Genomic DNA, 16271 nt, shown 5'->3' with positions numbered 1-16271 from the left:
ACAGTTTCTTTCTCAGGTAGGTAATATCTCCATGGTTTACATGAGAGTTTGAGGTCCTTATCTTCTTGATAATAGAATCCTTTACCTATAATACATAAACCACTTGGTATACCTTAATGAATCAGTATCTGATGGTACTTGCTCCAGTCCATTATTCCATCTATCTTGCAAATATCTCCTGTTGGTTCAGCAGAAAAACATTGAGGTAAGTTACTTTAACCTTTTTTCTTCCAGATGCACAACAAATGCTATGGACCAAATATTTCAAACTTAGACTCATCCATCCACAACACCCTGTTCTAGTCATAAATAATCTAGTTTTGTACCTTTTTAGCAAATTCCAGTCTCTTGACAATATTTGGAGAATTTTTAACTGCTACACAACCCACATATTCCATTCTCTTTGAATATTCTTGGTATTGTAGATCTGGATGCTTCTGTAATTTTGCACATGGTCATTTACCTAATGCTTGAGATCAGTGGCAATCCTTCTTCTGTCCCAAAGTTTACATAAACAAAAATACTTAACATCAGTATTATTGAGTCGGTTCTGCCTCTTCCTTTCCTATTTTCAAATTTACCTGTCTTGGTCTCAGGATCTAGGGTATACATAATAGTGTTTGGGGAGTATTTCAGATATGCAGCATTTTTTCCAGAGAGTTCAACTAGCATTATGTAAAGCTTATATGCAAACTCTCTGCATCACTCTATGCTTTTGGGCTGTGTTGAGACAAAATAAACTTAATACATAGTGTCAAACTGTGTTTTTTGAAGGTTTATTTATACATTGCTAGCATATACTGGTACCATATGATAGCTCTTTGCTAGCTTCTTTCTATATAGTTAAGACACTGCATGGGATACTATGACAGTTATTTCAGACTCTAAATTTGATCAGTATGCTCATTCAAACAGAATCCTTATGGCATGCCCTTGGTAAAAGTATATAACAATTCTAAAGAGTGATAAGTATTTTCATCCTGGCTCATTCAGTTGTCAACAGGATCAGTGAAACATTTCTATAGTGTTGAAATTTACATTCTGTAATGGCATGGAAGAATTAGCCTCATAAAATGTAAAGAATGGCACAATATTTTCTTGTCCTAGCACTTTTGCACAGTACTGTAATTCAACTTAATTGTTATGATATAAACAAGTAGTGATAATTCAGCTGAAGTGATAATATAACAAAGTAGCAATATTCAACTGAAATCAAAACTCAAATTGTATGTTAATACAACGAAGTATTGATGTCATGATTCAACCAAAGTCAAGAACTCAGTTTTTTTATCTAATATAAACCAATAAGTCATTGTAAACCAGAATTATGTGTTAATTTAAACAAACTAAGCAGTAATTTTAAAGTTCAACTGAAGTCCAGAACTCATATTATCTGTTAATAATAACAAAGTAGCAGTGTTATAATTCAACTGATATCAAGAACCCAACTCATATCAAGTAGTAGTTACTTAATTATAATGAATACTGGATGCAAAAACTGTTTTGTTCAAGAGTTATTAATTAGTTTATTTAGTGATTTAATATTTAATGATTATTTAGTTTCCATAACAAAAGTGTTAAAAGTTAATTATTTCAAAAGCTATAGTTTGTTACAGTTGTATTTTGTGTATACAGTTTAATTGTTGTACTAGGTATTTGTAATACTGCTGATATCATCTTACTCAAAGCTTCCAAGTTTCTCTCATTGTATGTAATACTGTTGTTACAAGAGGACTAGATACTTTTAGATTTTTCTGTTACACGTTAAAAATATGTGTACATACAGAAAGGAAGTTCAAAAAGTTGGTGAAAGTAAAAGGAAAAAAGTGAAGTTAGACTCCATGATTTTGAGTTTAGCCATAAAGAGCATATGATGGCACTTTCTAAAGTGAAAGTATCAGAGCTTGTATTACAACAACAAAGATATAGAATAGCATACAATTATTTAAATCTCTGGATATAACTGTGGTAACCAACAGTTATATTGATGATTTTAAAGTGAGTATCTCAGCCTGTGTCAACTTTGATGAAAAAGAAACAATTATTTAAATCTCTGGATACAACTGTGATAACCAATAGTGTATTTTAATGTAGCAAAGTCTTGTACATACTTTTGACTTGTTTTGAATATATTATTGTACATACTTTTGACTTGTTTTGAATATATTATATTTAAACAGTAATATTGTGTGTCATCTGTTTGGTGTTGAAATTTGTCACCTACAAGTTACAGACACCTACTCTAAAGAATCTATCCCTATAAAAACTTGACAGTGAAGAATCCTATTTGTGGGTTAATATTAACTGATCAGTACTGGTGTAATTCAACTTATCTCAAAACCTCTAGTTCTGTGTTAACAAGAGCCAAAATATTGCAATATAATTCAACTAAAGACATATCTATTAATATTAATTATGTAATTTTGGGTGTAATTTTTAAAAACTTGAAGAACTTTAATAATTTTATCTTGAAATTATCTGAAGCCAATGATCCAAGTTTTGTATTATTATCAACTGATCAGTATTACATTTATCATGATTAAAGCTCTTCTTTTGTGTTAAAATAAACCAGAGTGATGATAAAATTAATCTTGTATGGACTTTTTAAGTAAATGACAATTGAATAGTGGTTGTATGTGTAACTTAGCCAAAGCAAATAACCAAAATTTGTATTAATATTAAATTTTTTGTTGCAGTGTACATACATCAGTTCAGAGTAGAAAAAGCCTATTTCTTCATGTACATTCATTTAGTGATGGTGTGTTTTTAGTGTAGTGAAATTACTACAGTGTTACACTTAGTACAACTAGTTTATGAATTTATATTAATTGAGACATATTCAGGTAGAAGTCTTCTAAATGTACATGTATTTTCTTAGAGTGAGCTAGCATTCTCATTGATAAAGTATGGTCTACTTTCACTTGAATTAATTAAATTAGCAAACCAGTAGCAAACAGCAGAGGCTAGAGTACAGATCTGAAATTTAAACTTACACTAATATGACTAATGTTAAGGGCAGTTACAATTTATGGATGGTTAGCTCAGCAAGATTTAACTGTATAAATCACCCCCTTCTTTGTAGAGTGGCCTGTATTTAAGCTCCAATGGTTGCTGCTGCAAACTGTGATTACAAAACAGTGTAAAATACAGTAAGATTGCACCACACACTTCATCACTGATCAGGAAAAATTTATTTGTTTTTTTGTTTAAAACTACTGTGTGATATGATTATTTCAGTGGTTCAGTTTTGACTGTTTAAAACTACTGTGTGATCTGATTATTTCAATGGTTCAGTTTTGACTATTTAATAGTCAGAATTTATCATTCTGAATTTCTCTTTATCATGATACTTTTGATTTACCTGTTGGCCATCATTTTAACCTGAAAGTACTTCAATTCAATTAAACCCAGTAATCCATATTTTGTTTAATCTCAATTAGTCAAATTAATTTAAAGCAAGGCTGAGAAAGATTGTTCATTTGTGGTATCATGGGATATGTTTTTAGATGCACCCTTGCCATTTTAAGTATTTTGGAGGATTAATTTTGCATACATAGGTAATAATCATGTAATGGATAATGAAGGTTATTTAATAAGTTCTTCATTATTTAATCACTTCTGTAGACTTGTGCTTGTGGCTTTATTACAGCTGAGGTCAAAAATTCAAGTGCTGTGTTAATATCAAAGAAGTAATAGTGGCATAACTAAAACAAAACCAAGAACACAACTTTTTTGTGTTGTTATTAACTAGCAAGTGATGGTTCAATTCAACTAAATCAAGTACATACATTTTTTGTTAGTATCAACTATATACTGGTGGTAAATTTTAATTTCAAAGTCATGAATACCCCTTTTGCTTTAATATCAGCCTAATACTGATGTATTTTAACTAAAGACGTTAACATAAATTTACTTTTGAAATTAACTAAACAAAAACTGATATGAGTCAACTTAAATAAAGTTTAATTGTATATTAAGCCACTGAGTACTTAAATGTGGCCATACTGAAAACATTTATACAAATGTAATCAACAATCAACATTCTAACTAACTACCTATTCTTCAACAATATTTTGTCTAAAAGATTTAAGAATTAAAATTTCATACTAATTAACTCATCAAAGTTTTCTGCACAATTACTATTACATAGTAAAGTCCTTTGATTGCTTACACATATACAGTTACTAGTGTTAAACTTTGCTTGAATATAAACTTTCAATTTAGTGTTCATAAACATTTATCCCAATAAATGAGCCACAAGAATAAGACATCTCATTAGCAACAGCAAGTAGCTGAATGTGTTTAATATAGAAAAGCTTATTATGTACATGATATTCAGTACTGATGGCTTATATATAAGGAAATGTTTTAGAACTTATTCAGCTAGAAAGAAATTACAACAAAGATATGACATCTAACTAGAGTTTTGTGAATATACTTTTTATATTTTACAGCACCAAGGGTAACTCTCACAAAAGAGAATAAATAAGTTAAACCAAACAAAAGTAAGATGTCAGAGACAAATATATCCATCCATGAATATGTACATTTATATAGAAACCTAAATTTTAAGAGCAATATTATTAATTACATAAAATACCTTCATAGACCCAATCGGGAATCCCGTTAAAAATTTCTCCATCTTTGCCAGTCTTGGTTAATTGTATACTCTTAGCACCCATACTTGATAAATAATAGATGTCATTTTTCTTCACAAAAACCTACAAAACAACAAGCAATACAAAGTTACATTTGCTTTACAGCCTAGACCTAGTGCTAGCCATCTCTTATTTCTCCAAAATCATCAAAAGGTGTAATATTTGGGAAAAAAAAAAACATTAATATATAACAATAAATAAATTATTAAAGAATTAATAAAATACATACACACAAATACAATAAAACACTTCTAACTAGCTTTGACAACCCCAGTTCAACATTTTCAAGGTATGGATTAATAATGTTTTATAACCAGTTTTCGTATATTTGCACAAAGCACCTCTCCTCCTTTAAATATTTGATACTACTACAGTAAAACATTAATTAATCATGAACATGGCACAAAGTGTCTCTTTTTAAGAACAATCTCTCTTAAGCATGCTTAACTAAATAATCTTTGTTTTCATTTTTTCCTCAACATTCTTTGCTTAGATTTTAAACTTTCAAACATGATGTTTATAGTAGACATGCAAATAAAAGTTTCCCTCTTATAAACAGACTAGCAAAGTACCCATCCACTGTATGGTTGAAATAAAAGCTTGTTTGTAATAAAGTATAGGAAATTGTGTTTCTATTTTTTTAACATAATAAACATTAAAAGTGCAATAAAAATGCATAAAGGCACCCAATACTAAAAAAGAAAGACACAGTGTTTTCAACAATTCTATCAATATGAAATTAGACTGGAGGGGTCTCAAAACCCCCATCATGACCTTCTTCATGTTATTTGGTATCATTATGTCAAACTTGATGCTAAATGATCACAAAATGTAGAAAGGTATAAGAAACAGATACACTGACATATTTGCATTTATTTATATAGATAGTATGAAAATTATGAGAAATAAAAAAATCATGCACTAAGTTTTTATATATTACAATCTCTAGGTAATTTTTTCTTTCATTTATAAACACTTCTGCCAAAATTGTATGTGAACTATTGTTCTGAAAGTTTTTTGACATGAACTAAATTGTAATAAGAACAATAAGAACTGGTTTTAAAAATGACAAAAAAATTCAATAAATTCTAGACCAAGTTCAAATAAGTATAATTCAAATGGTTTTGCAAACACATTGAAGTATTAAATTTTTAAAAATATATTATTTGTTCATTCTAGTACCTGATATCGAATGATTAATTTTCAATGGATGTAAATTATTTTGTCGTTTAAGTATGTCTTCTAAAAAAAAAGGAACATTTTTTGTGATAATACGACATGCAAAAAATATTTTTAGGTCAAAATATGAAATAAGTAATGAAAATAAATCTTAGAATCAATTCAAAATCTTCCAAGAATAATTAATTTTAAAATCAATTATTTCTTAAAACATAATTAAATTAGAAAAAAAAAGGTTTAGCACATCAATTTCATTTCTTAGAAATTAAGACAGTAAGAGTTTAAAGTTACAAACAACGACTTATCCTTCTGTTTTCATAAAAACAATGGTTAGATGAGTGTTTTATTACAGGGGATATACTGATGGCATTGTTGTCATTTGAAAATAAAAAAGTCACGTTTATTTGCTTCAGCAACATTTTGAAAGCAAACACATTAACATTAATCTTTAGTAGGGCAAGAAATATTAATAAAATTTAATTTTTCTTTGTATATTTACAGTAAGCATACTTTTGCAGGTGAAATACAATGAACAGTGGTGTGAAGCTTAATGTTTTTTTTAAGTAAATTAAAAACTTATTACCTACACATTTAGAATCTCTAATAGTTCTGAAAAAAACAACTGAAAGGAGTGTGTGTGTGTATTTTTCTTATAGCAAAGCCACACTTGGCTATCTGCTGAGTCCAGTGAGGGGAATCAAACCCCTGATTTTAGCATTGCAAATCTGTAGACTTACAGCTGTACCAGTGGGGGACAACTGAGGGAAATGTAATGAGTTTCTCAAGTTTGCTATTGATAAATGTATTTCAAACTTTTATTCCACATACTGAAGTTTTAAAAAAATAAACGTTGATAACTCTAGTATTACCTGTAGATAAAAACAGGAGATCAAATTTAAAGTTAATTGTATGTACTCATTAGCAAACACAAAATGTATCTTTACACTAGCTATCAGAATCAAGCATTTGTTTGCAGTTAAAGAAAGATGGTCCACAAAAGCAAATGTTTGTTGACAATTTATAAAGTTACATGTTTATGCTGCAACATGAATTATGTGTAGTCTACAACTGGGATCCTCCCCTTATGCATAAAAGAAAATTTACTACTTGGCTACAAAATTAGGCCTTTTTATGGTATGTTTGTTCAAAATATATGTATTATATAAAAATAAAATTAAAGGGCACCACATTTATGATTAACTGGTGAAATCAAAGCCAAATATAATTAAAAACACGTAAGTCCAAGAAGTCTTGATAAAACTAAAACAGAAACCATTACAACCCAAACACTTTCAAAAGGTGGACCTTCCTTCTTCATGGGCAATCAATAGATTTTTCTATTTCAGTTTTATTCAAAATAATGCAATGTCATTAGTTATTTGTACATGTCAGATGTTCTGTTGTGAGGCCACATGTTGTTTTGGCATTTGTCTAATGTTTTGTGTGTGAAGATTTTCAATAGAGGTAAATGATATTACTGTAAGAGCAACTCAAATATTAAAAACTGGACACAGAAACACATATAAACAAATCATGACTTGTTTCTGACCTTTCTACATTTATAATGTGAAGATAGTTGGCATGGTACTAAAATAAATAGTTTATTCAAAGTTGATAAAGTGAAACGATCTGTACATTATAGTGTTAATAATAACCAATTCACTGTCCACAGACACAACAAGATATCATTCAGGATAGCAGCTGGTGTGATTTTCAGGGCACAAATGTATTGTGACTGGTTTTATCCTGCACCTTATCACACATCTAATTACAAAAATGTTTTTAGGCCACAAGAATTGGCAGCTATGCCTAAATGAGTCAGAAATAAATTATATATTCATTGTAATATCATGACTATTTAGTAGAGTCGAGATATAATGTAGGAGAGTCAGCAATGTACCTGTGCTTCTTAAATCTTCTGCCATATGATATATTTGATGATGGAATATAGGACCCAGCTCTACATTCTTCCATGGATGCAATTGCACTAAACTTTCTCCTGATGTAAGATAATGCCAAATGTTGTGCTACCTTGACTGTGAGAATTACCTTGAACAACAAACCAGAAATGTCATGGAATAGCCATCATTAAGTGTGAATGTGAATCTCATAGAACAAACCTGAAACCTCTTTGAATTGAATATATATATATCATGCTTGTGGTATTAAGAAATTTGAGTCCTGGAGAATGAGAAGGGATCCTCTACAATATTATCTGATAACTAACAATACGTGTGTCCTAAATATAGGGAGGGGAAATACATTATCACCTTTTGTCAAATATAATTCTTTTCAGATGAGGTAATTCGGTCAGACTCTACCTCTGACCACTATGAATTTAAGGGTGCTCATGTTTGTAGGGTTCTAACCATATAGCAGTTCCCCGTAAATGAAACTATTTTCAGTAAATAAAAGGTGCTTCTCAAATATAGCCCAATTTCAACATGTTATTCAGTCTAAGTTACAAATTCTTTTTTAATTATTTTCAAATACTTACCTTCTCATTGCACTTAAGAATATATGAAAATTGACCCTAAGTAGGGTTTGAATATACATCACTGTAGATCTAGCAATTATTAGAATGATATTGTGAGCTCAACACCAGATCTTTAATATTCAAATGTGTTAAGAATATAGGTCAAAGTAATAATTTATTTTGTTTTAAGTTACAGTACAACTATTATATTAAGTGAAACATGCTTTTATTCATAGACAGCTAGTAGTTAAACAAAACGTTTTAACAACATTATACAAAGAAATTCATAATCCTTGAATATAGTATTATATTATGGTTTGATTTAATAGCATAAAAGTTACCCATAATCTACAATAATTAATATGTTGAGGGAGCAAACTCACTAGTTGATTAAGAACTGGCCCCCAACTGGCATACTGCAGCTCTTCATCGTTCTCCAAAGGTAACGCCATCCTGTGAAAATAATCAAAACTAGCAGTTTCAGAAGAAAACTTTATGGAAATAAAATTAATAACTCACAGCCAATAGTAACAAACACACACTATAGAGACAATGATAGATGGATACTAGTAAGTCCACAATGCATAATTATAAAATAAATAATTATTTACTTTAAATAAACTGATGAGTTCAACATTTAATGCCTAAATAATTTCAAAAGAAAATCACACACTGAAAGATCAAGGGCACTTACTCATTTACTAAATCAAAAATCTTGTACTTGGCCCTATAGGAGTGTCTGTAGATCTGAAAAATGCAGAATGTATTAATATTTTACAGCAAAAACAAACAGTTTTATTGCTATCATGAAAACAATTTTAATATAACAAAAATTCTTACCTTTTAATTATAATTTTCCAGAACTTTGCTTTTCTGCATGTGAGTTTATTATATGAAAATAAACATATATTTAGTGTTTCTGAACATTACACCACCAGATATCAGATTTGCTGTAACAATAAACAAATAATTACAGACACTAAAGTCAAGTATTAAATAAACAGTTTTAAAATTAATTTATTTGATACAGGGATAAACAGAGTCGGGATGACATATGACTGAAACATTTACAAAGTAAATAATTTAATTAGAAGTCTTAAATTTGTTTGTAGTTAAGTACAAAGTTACACAATGGACTATCTGTGTTTTGCCTACCATGGGCATTAAAACCTGGTTTCTTGCATTGAAAGTCTGCAGGCACACTCTGTGCCACTGGGGGACAAGGGCCAAAGTGGCTCATGATACCACACAATTGAAATATTATGCAAGAAGTTGTAGCAGTAAATAGTTGTAAATAGTAAGAAAGCCAAAGTGAGTCACAATGTTGCATGACTGAAACATTAATCAGGTGGTTGTAATAAAAAATGGTTTGATAAGATAGATGTAGCAAGTCTCAATAGTATGTAACTATTTAGTAAGCAAATCATGAAATGGTTTTGCAGCAATTATTCCAACAAGAAAATGTTTGTATGGTAAGTTGTAAAATGAACAAGTAACCAATTACACTGTATAAAGAAACACAAGAAAATAGTTTTGCAGTAAACAATTTAACAAAGGATACATTCTGCACATAAAATGAAATACAGAAAATAGGTTTGCAGTAATTAGTCTAATAAGGAAATTGTCCACAATACAGTAAAAGGATGAAACAATTATTAGCTATGTTGCAAGTAATCCACAAGATAGCTTTGCAGTAATTATTTCTACATTAGTCCATCTGTTTTTATTGTATTAATAAAACTAGATACTGGCTGTGAACAACTGTAAACCAGTAAATAAACAAAAAACAATTAGTCAAACCAGAAAGTGATTTTGTATAAACTCACTCAACCACTAAGCCAGAAAATTGTGTAGCAGTTAGAGTAACTACAGTATACTGTTACAGTAATTCTGTAATAATTAACTTCTTTACTAATACAATAAATCAGTAAAAATAGCAAATTTGTTTTAATTCTAGGAAATGAACATGTGACAGTAAATTGAAGCATAAATGTTTTTGTATTATTTGTGCAATAAATGGTTATGGAGTAATCACTTTAGCCAAGAAATGTTTATTTATCAATTTATTGAATGAAACATTTTATAATGTGTAGTTCAACCAGGAGATACTTATTCACTAAAAAATTAAACTTGGAAATATTTATTCAGTAACCAGTTAGGAAAAAATATGTTTATTTTATGATTCAAACAGTTTTCTGAAGTTTGTCTTTCCCTCAACAAAAACTCAAAAGAACAGCTTGTGTACTAATACCTTATATTTCTTTAGAAGGGCAAGATATTTTATGAATTATCTTGTGCACATTTTACTAAATATGTGTAACTAGTTAGTAATCATTTTCTGTGAGGAGGTGGAGGGGACCTCCTAAACTGATAGGTTGCAAACTTTGGCAATGTAATGGTATTCTTAGGTGTGACAGGATAGTATTTAATAAACTCTGTATGTAGATTTTATTTTGCCTAAACTATACTCATTGTAACACAAGTTTTCTCTTTGAAGTTGCATCTTGTTTATTTCATTATATCAGTATTTTCCATTAGAGCAAACTGTAACATTATAAAATCTGTGAAAACAATTTATGGTTGAACAATTGAGAATTCACTGTCAATCAAGTATAAGGTACTAGACACATCACCTGTGATGCCACAGTTTGCTTCTGTGGAGATACATTAAATAGAACATTTAATCAACCTAAAAACATTAAACACATTTGTATTTATTTATAAATAAAAGAAAATGCTCATTTATTAAAGCTTTTAATCAAAAAATGGCTGTGTGTAAATTAAATGAATCAGAAAACAGTGTGTATATAGTAACTGATTAGTTATGTCATTGAGAAAAAATTGTATAGAAATTATTTGAACCAGAAAATCATACACACTAACTGACAGTAACGTACAGGTAATATTACAAGGACAGAGGCTCACTGATAAAAAAGAGAATTTTTCAAGCATTACAATGCAGGACTTTTTTAGGGTGGTGGTGGAGGTGTTACAGGGGACAGTGAGTTGCTTCTGATACAGAGAGGATATTCAGGTATGTCTTTCAGTAGTTGTGGAATATAAGAGCAGAAAGACAGGGGCTTGAGCCCACTAAGCCACCCCTCTGTACATACCACTGCTAACTGAGTAGTTATACCACTGAAGAAAAGGTGATGCAGAAATTGGTTCAACCAGAAAACTATGTGCACTAGCTAATTAGTTATATCATTAAGAAAGACTGAGTAAGGAAGGTTGAGAAAGTTATATTATTTTGAATATATGAATCAGATAAGTTTTCATAACTACATTTCAGCACTGGTAATTTGTATGGGTTGTGTGATGCTTTTAAGAATGACATGTAATATTCCTTTTCAATGGAGATTATTCATACACTCAGACCATAATGATATCTTTGTATTTGGGATTTACACTTTCATTTTATTTAATTGTATTGGAAAACAAAGGAATACAAATTAAGTTGGGACACCAAGACAATTCAGAAAGAGATCTTCAATAAGTTATACCAAGCAACAGTAAGAAAAAGTGTGTCAACTTTTAACAAGTGAGAATCTATGATACAAACACAAAAGTCAGTGGCAAAAGCCCTTCACATGCTCCAGGCAAGAGAATACAATATAATCAATAAGTATCTCCATCAGTAAAAGTGACAGAAATTACATATACTGAAGTTGTTTCAACAACATAGCCATTCAACCATTGTTTATGTAAAGTAGTTGAAGAATGAAATGGGTATTCATGCTATTCAATATGAAAACATTCCAGCCAAATGCAATGTCTGTGGATTTCTGTGCAATCAAACTGTTTCTCACAGCCCTCTATACAAAACAGATAATAGAAAGTGTCAAGGAGGAAGGTGCATTTTGGATAGAACAACTTATAATGGAGCCTTTGAAAATGAAAACTATTTTGCAGGGGCACTGTCAAAACGAAAGATTGCCAAAAAGTGCATGACCAGAGAATGTGTATTCTTCTTATAGCAAAGCTACATCAGTTTATCTGTTGTGTACATCGAGAGGAATCGAACCTCTGATTTTAGAGTTGTAAATCCATAGACATACACTGTTCCAGGGTGGAATGTGCATGACCGTAATGGGAACATTAACTGTAGTGATGTTGGAAGGATCCAAAATCGTTTAATGTAACATCCTCAGCCTCTGTAGTAATTACATGAACCAAAAAACGGTATGCAGTAACTGTGTTTCATATCACCGAGAAAAAACCTGTAACAGTCGGTTGAACCAAGAACCAGTGTGTGATAATAACTAAGTAATTATTTAACCGAGAAAGAGACTGTAGTAACTGGTTTAACCGGGAAATATGGTGTAATAATAATTGTGTAATTATATCACTGAGGATAAGACTGTGTAGAACTCAGTAAACCAGGAAAGAGTTATGTAATAGCTGAACCGTTTCTGATTGATACAAAGTGTTTTATCGAAACTTTTTTTCTGCGTTTTTCTAACTTTATTTTCTTTTAACGCACATTCGGTATTTAATCCTACCTTTTGGATGTCAAATGCAAGAAGGACATATTTCCTATCTGGTGATAAACTATATTTCTTGATGTTATACTGGCTCTGAAAAACAAAACAGACTGTCATATGAAGTTCCAATTCACAAAACCAAACAACTTTGTGTATATGTTAAACTATTAAGTCAACATTTTAAAGCGCATTTTAATATAACATCAATCTGCTTTGCTATTTATTAGTTGTAATTTATATAGGAAATTATACAAACATCAATTCAAAGAATGAAATAATTCAACTCTCTCCACTAATAACGAATCTTGTTATATTTAGAAGTTTTCAAACAGACTGAGCACGCACAGATGTTCAGAGATGTGGAACAAAATTTTAAGATTCGAATTCGCACTTGCGGCTGTAAAATATATACGCCAATACGATTACAAGTAGCAGTGTACGTAATGTACGCAACTGATGGATTATCCGCCCTCTAGTCAGACACCAAATGAAAACTATGCTCAATCTTTGAGGTGATTGGTTAATCCAAGAATTGCTATTGAGATTGAAAATACCAAATACGCTCCCCTATTCTGAAAACAAAACAAAAGGTTTTGAGCAAAATATCTTTTAAAATCGTTACCAAGCGATCAGACAGTTATTAGATAATACACACTCGTAAAATGAGCTTGTGCTAATATTTCTACTATATAAAGGTTTAGCTGTGTAACTAGTTTATATTTTCCATGCTTAAAAACATCTTAAAGTGTTTGTAAGTTTACAAAATATCTATTCCCTTAAAACTATATGTAATTAGAGTTGTGTGATACTTTTTACTGTTCCTTGTGAAAATACCAGTCTCTAAAGTACTTACAAATGTTGTATTGGACATAAGGAAAGACGAATTGAGATTTTCTGCATTGAACAAAAGTAAAGCTCCATCCAAACTACGGAAAATAAACTCTTTTTCTGAAAGAAAAGTATGAGTAAGTCATCAAATTGTTTTTGTTTGATCTTAATTCAGCATATATGATTGGTAATTTCACATCACATGCGCAAGGTTTAATTGAAATATAAACTGAGCTTTAGAAACCGCATACTGTTGTTCAAGTAAATTTCCTGCATGACAAATTTATTCAATGTGGTATACAATATAATTGACTTTTAACGAGGCTAATCTTGGTGAAAGGTGTCCGTAATTTTAACGGTTTTAAATCATTTTTCCAATGTAATTTTAAAAGTTAGAAGCAATTTTTTTTTTCATTTTCGTTGACCAGAAGTAAGGCTCAAGCAGAACCATAAATCATTTAAATTTAAATAATGGAAACGCGGAAACAAAGTAAAACTACGACTTCGTGTTTGTTCATTATAACGCACTAGACAAGGTGGTTTCAGACAAAACTCCTATTTTTGTGATGTAAAAAATATATGCTAATAAAATATTAGCATCTTTTGGATTTGAGTAGTCGCACGCAAGGGCTTCATTTGACAATGAAATTGGAAGTCAAACCCGTATTGTTTGTTGTTTCTTTTGGAATTTCGCACAAAGCTACTCGAGAGCTATCTGTGCTAACCGTCCCTAATTTAGTAGTGTAAGACTAGAGCAGTGGTGCACAAAGTCCGGCCCGCGATGTCCAACGGGAAAGTCAAACATAGAGAGTTCGCGCGCTTAAAGCTCGTGCCTGCGCGAAGATTAAGCGCTATAGAAGAATATGCATTAGATTAGATACTGGATGGTTCCATATTTGTGTCGAGCAATAAAGAAAATTTAATAAGCAAATCTCGTTAATGCATAGGCATTTAATCATTGTCGCAATGACGTAATATTTCGGTAATTACAAAATCTCACATGTTCCAATTGTTCTTCGAGATTTACTTACGAGCCTTATTTTGATATTATTTCGCAACAAAAATGGCAGTTAATCGTAAAAGAAAAGTTGACGACGAAAACCGGCAATTTCATGGTGATTGGACTGCGCAATACTGTTTTGTTCAACAACAGAAGAACGTGATTTGTCTACTGTGTCATTCGACAGTAGCAGCGGCGAAGGTATCCAATATAAAGAGCCATTATGAGTCGAAGCATAAAGATTTCCACAACGTTGTCGGTGATGAATGAACAGCTTGAATTGAATCTCTGCAGCGGTCGCTGAATCACCAGCAGAACGTTTTCTCAAAGCAGTCAGCAAATTTAGGTGCAGCATGTGAGGTCAGTTACGATATTTCATTGATGATAGCGAAATCTGGCCGACCGTTCACTGAGGATGATTTTGTCAAGCAATGTATGATTACTGCATCGAAAAAGTTGTGTCCGGAAGCAGTTCGCAAGCTACAGATGGTAGCTTTGAATCGTATGACAGTTCAACGAAGAATTTCACACCTCTCAGAGAAACTAATTAGCATGGGTTCCATGAAGGGTCAGACAACTGTGTCTGCTCAATTCGAGGAGACAGTATTACTGTGTAGTAGTGTTTCATTGAATTTCACAAAACTGGTAAGTGTGACAACTGATGGAGCACCAGCCATGACCAGAGAAAGTAGCGGGCTGGTAGCACTGTTGATGAAGCATCGAGGAAAGCAGAACAAACAGTTGGTGAAGTTGTACTATATTATTCACCAACAGAACCTGTACAGTAAAGAACTTGGTTTTCAGGCACTGATGGCATTAGTGACGAAAACCATTAATTTCATTAAATCACGAGGGCTCAATCACCGTCAGTTTCGAAGTCTTCTTGAAGAAATTGATTCAGACTATGGTGACCATGTGTATCACTGTGAAGTACGCTGGCTGAGTCGAGGGAAGATGCTCAGTAGATTCTGGGAGTTGATTGATGAGGTGATAGAATTCTTTAGAAGCAAGAACAAAGACACAGAAGTGATTTCCATGACTGATCCAGCATGGCAAGCTGATTTGACCTTTCTGGTCGACATGACACAACACTTGAATGATCTGAATTTGAAGTTGCAAGGCAAAAATCAGCTTGTCTGTCAGCTTGCAAATCACGTCTCAGCTTTCAGGACAAAGTTGCAGTTGTTCCGGCAGCGAGCATCATCAGGCAACTTCGTGCACTTTCCCACTTTTCAGTCACAGCTACAGAAGAATCAGGACATTGACACATAAGTTTATGTTGGGAAGCTAGATACCTTGATTCAATCCTTCAACTCACGGTTTCCTGACTTTGACAAATGCAAATTGTTGATGAAACTTTTTTGCTGATCTGCTCAGTGTGTCAGTGAATGACTTGTCAGCAGAATATCAGCTCGAACTTACTGATCTCCAGGCATCTGATGAACTGCTTGCTATTTACCGAGAAAACAGTTTGCTTGACTTCTACAAAACGTTGCCTGATACATTTGCTAATCTGAAAGAAAGCGCACTTGTCCACACCAGCATGTTTGGCAGCACGTACTGCTGCGAACAGGCTTTCTCACATATGAAACTGAACAAAAACAACACTCGTAATCAGCTAACTGATGATCATGTGGAAGCAGTCT

The 16271-nt window shown here is 31.7% G+C and overlaps 1 protein-coding gene across 4 annotated transcripts in view; it reads right to left on the bottom strand.

Annotated features, from left to right (window-relative positions):
- LOC143226237 (prolyl endopeptidase FAP-like) overlaps positions 1-16271 on the bottom strand; it is a 125001-nt gene that overhangs the window by 37004 nt on the left and 71726 nt on the right. For all 4 annotated transcript variants that reach the window (XM_076456994.1, XM_076456996.1, XM_076456998.1 and 1 more), the window contains 5 exons: positions 13651-13745; positions 12816-12890; positions 9008-9060; positions 8697-8766; positions 4601-4721 (listed from right to left, as the gene is read on the bottom strand). In XM_076456994.1, coding sequence (XP_076313109.1) covers positions 4601-4721; positions 8697-8766; positions 9008-9060; positions 12816-12890; positions 13651-13745 — 414 coding nt within the window. The remainder of the gene's footprint in view (positions 1-4600; positions 4722-8696; positions 8767-9007; positions 9061-12815; positions 12891-13650; positions 13746-16271) is intronic.

Source organism: Tachypleus tridentatus, chromosome 9 (genome assembly GCF_004210375.1).
Source record: "Tachypleus tridentatus isolate NWPU-2018 chromosome 9, ASM421037v1, whole genome shotgun sequence".
NCBI lineage: Eukaryota > Metazoa > Arthropoda > Merostomata > Xiphosura > Limulidae > Tachypleus > Tachypleus tridentatus.
The sequence above is the reverse complement of the archived record's forward strand: the minus strand, read 5'-3'. Positions and strand labels throughout refer to the sequence as shown.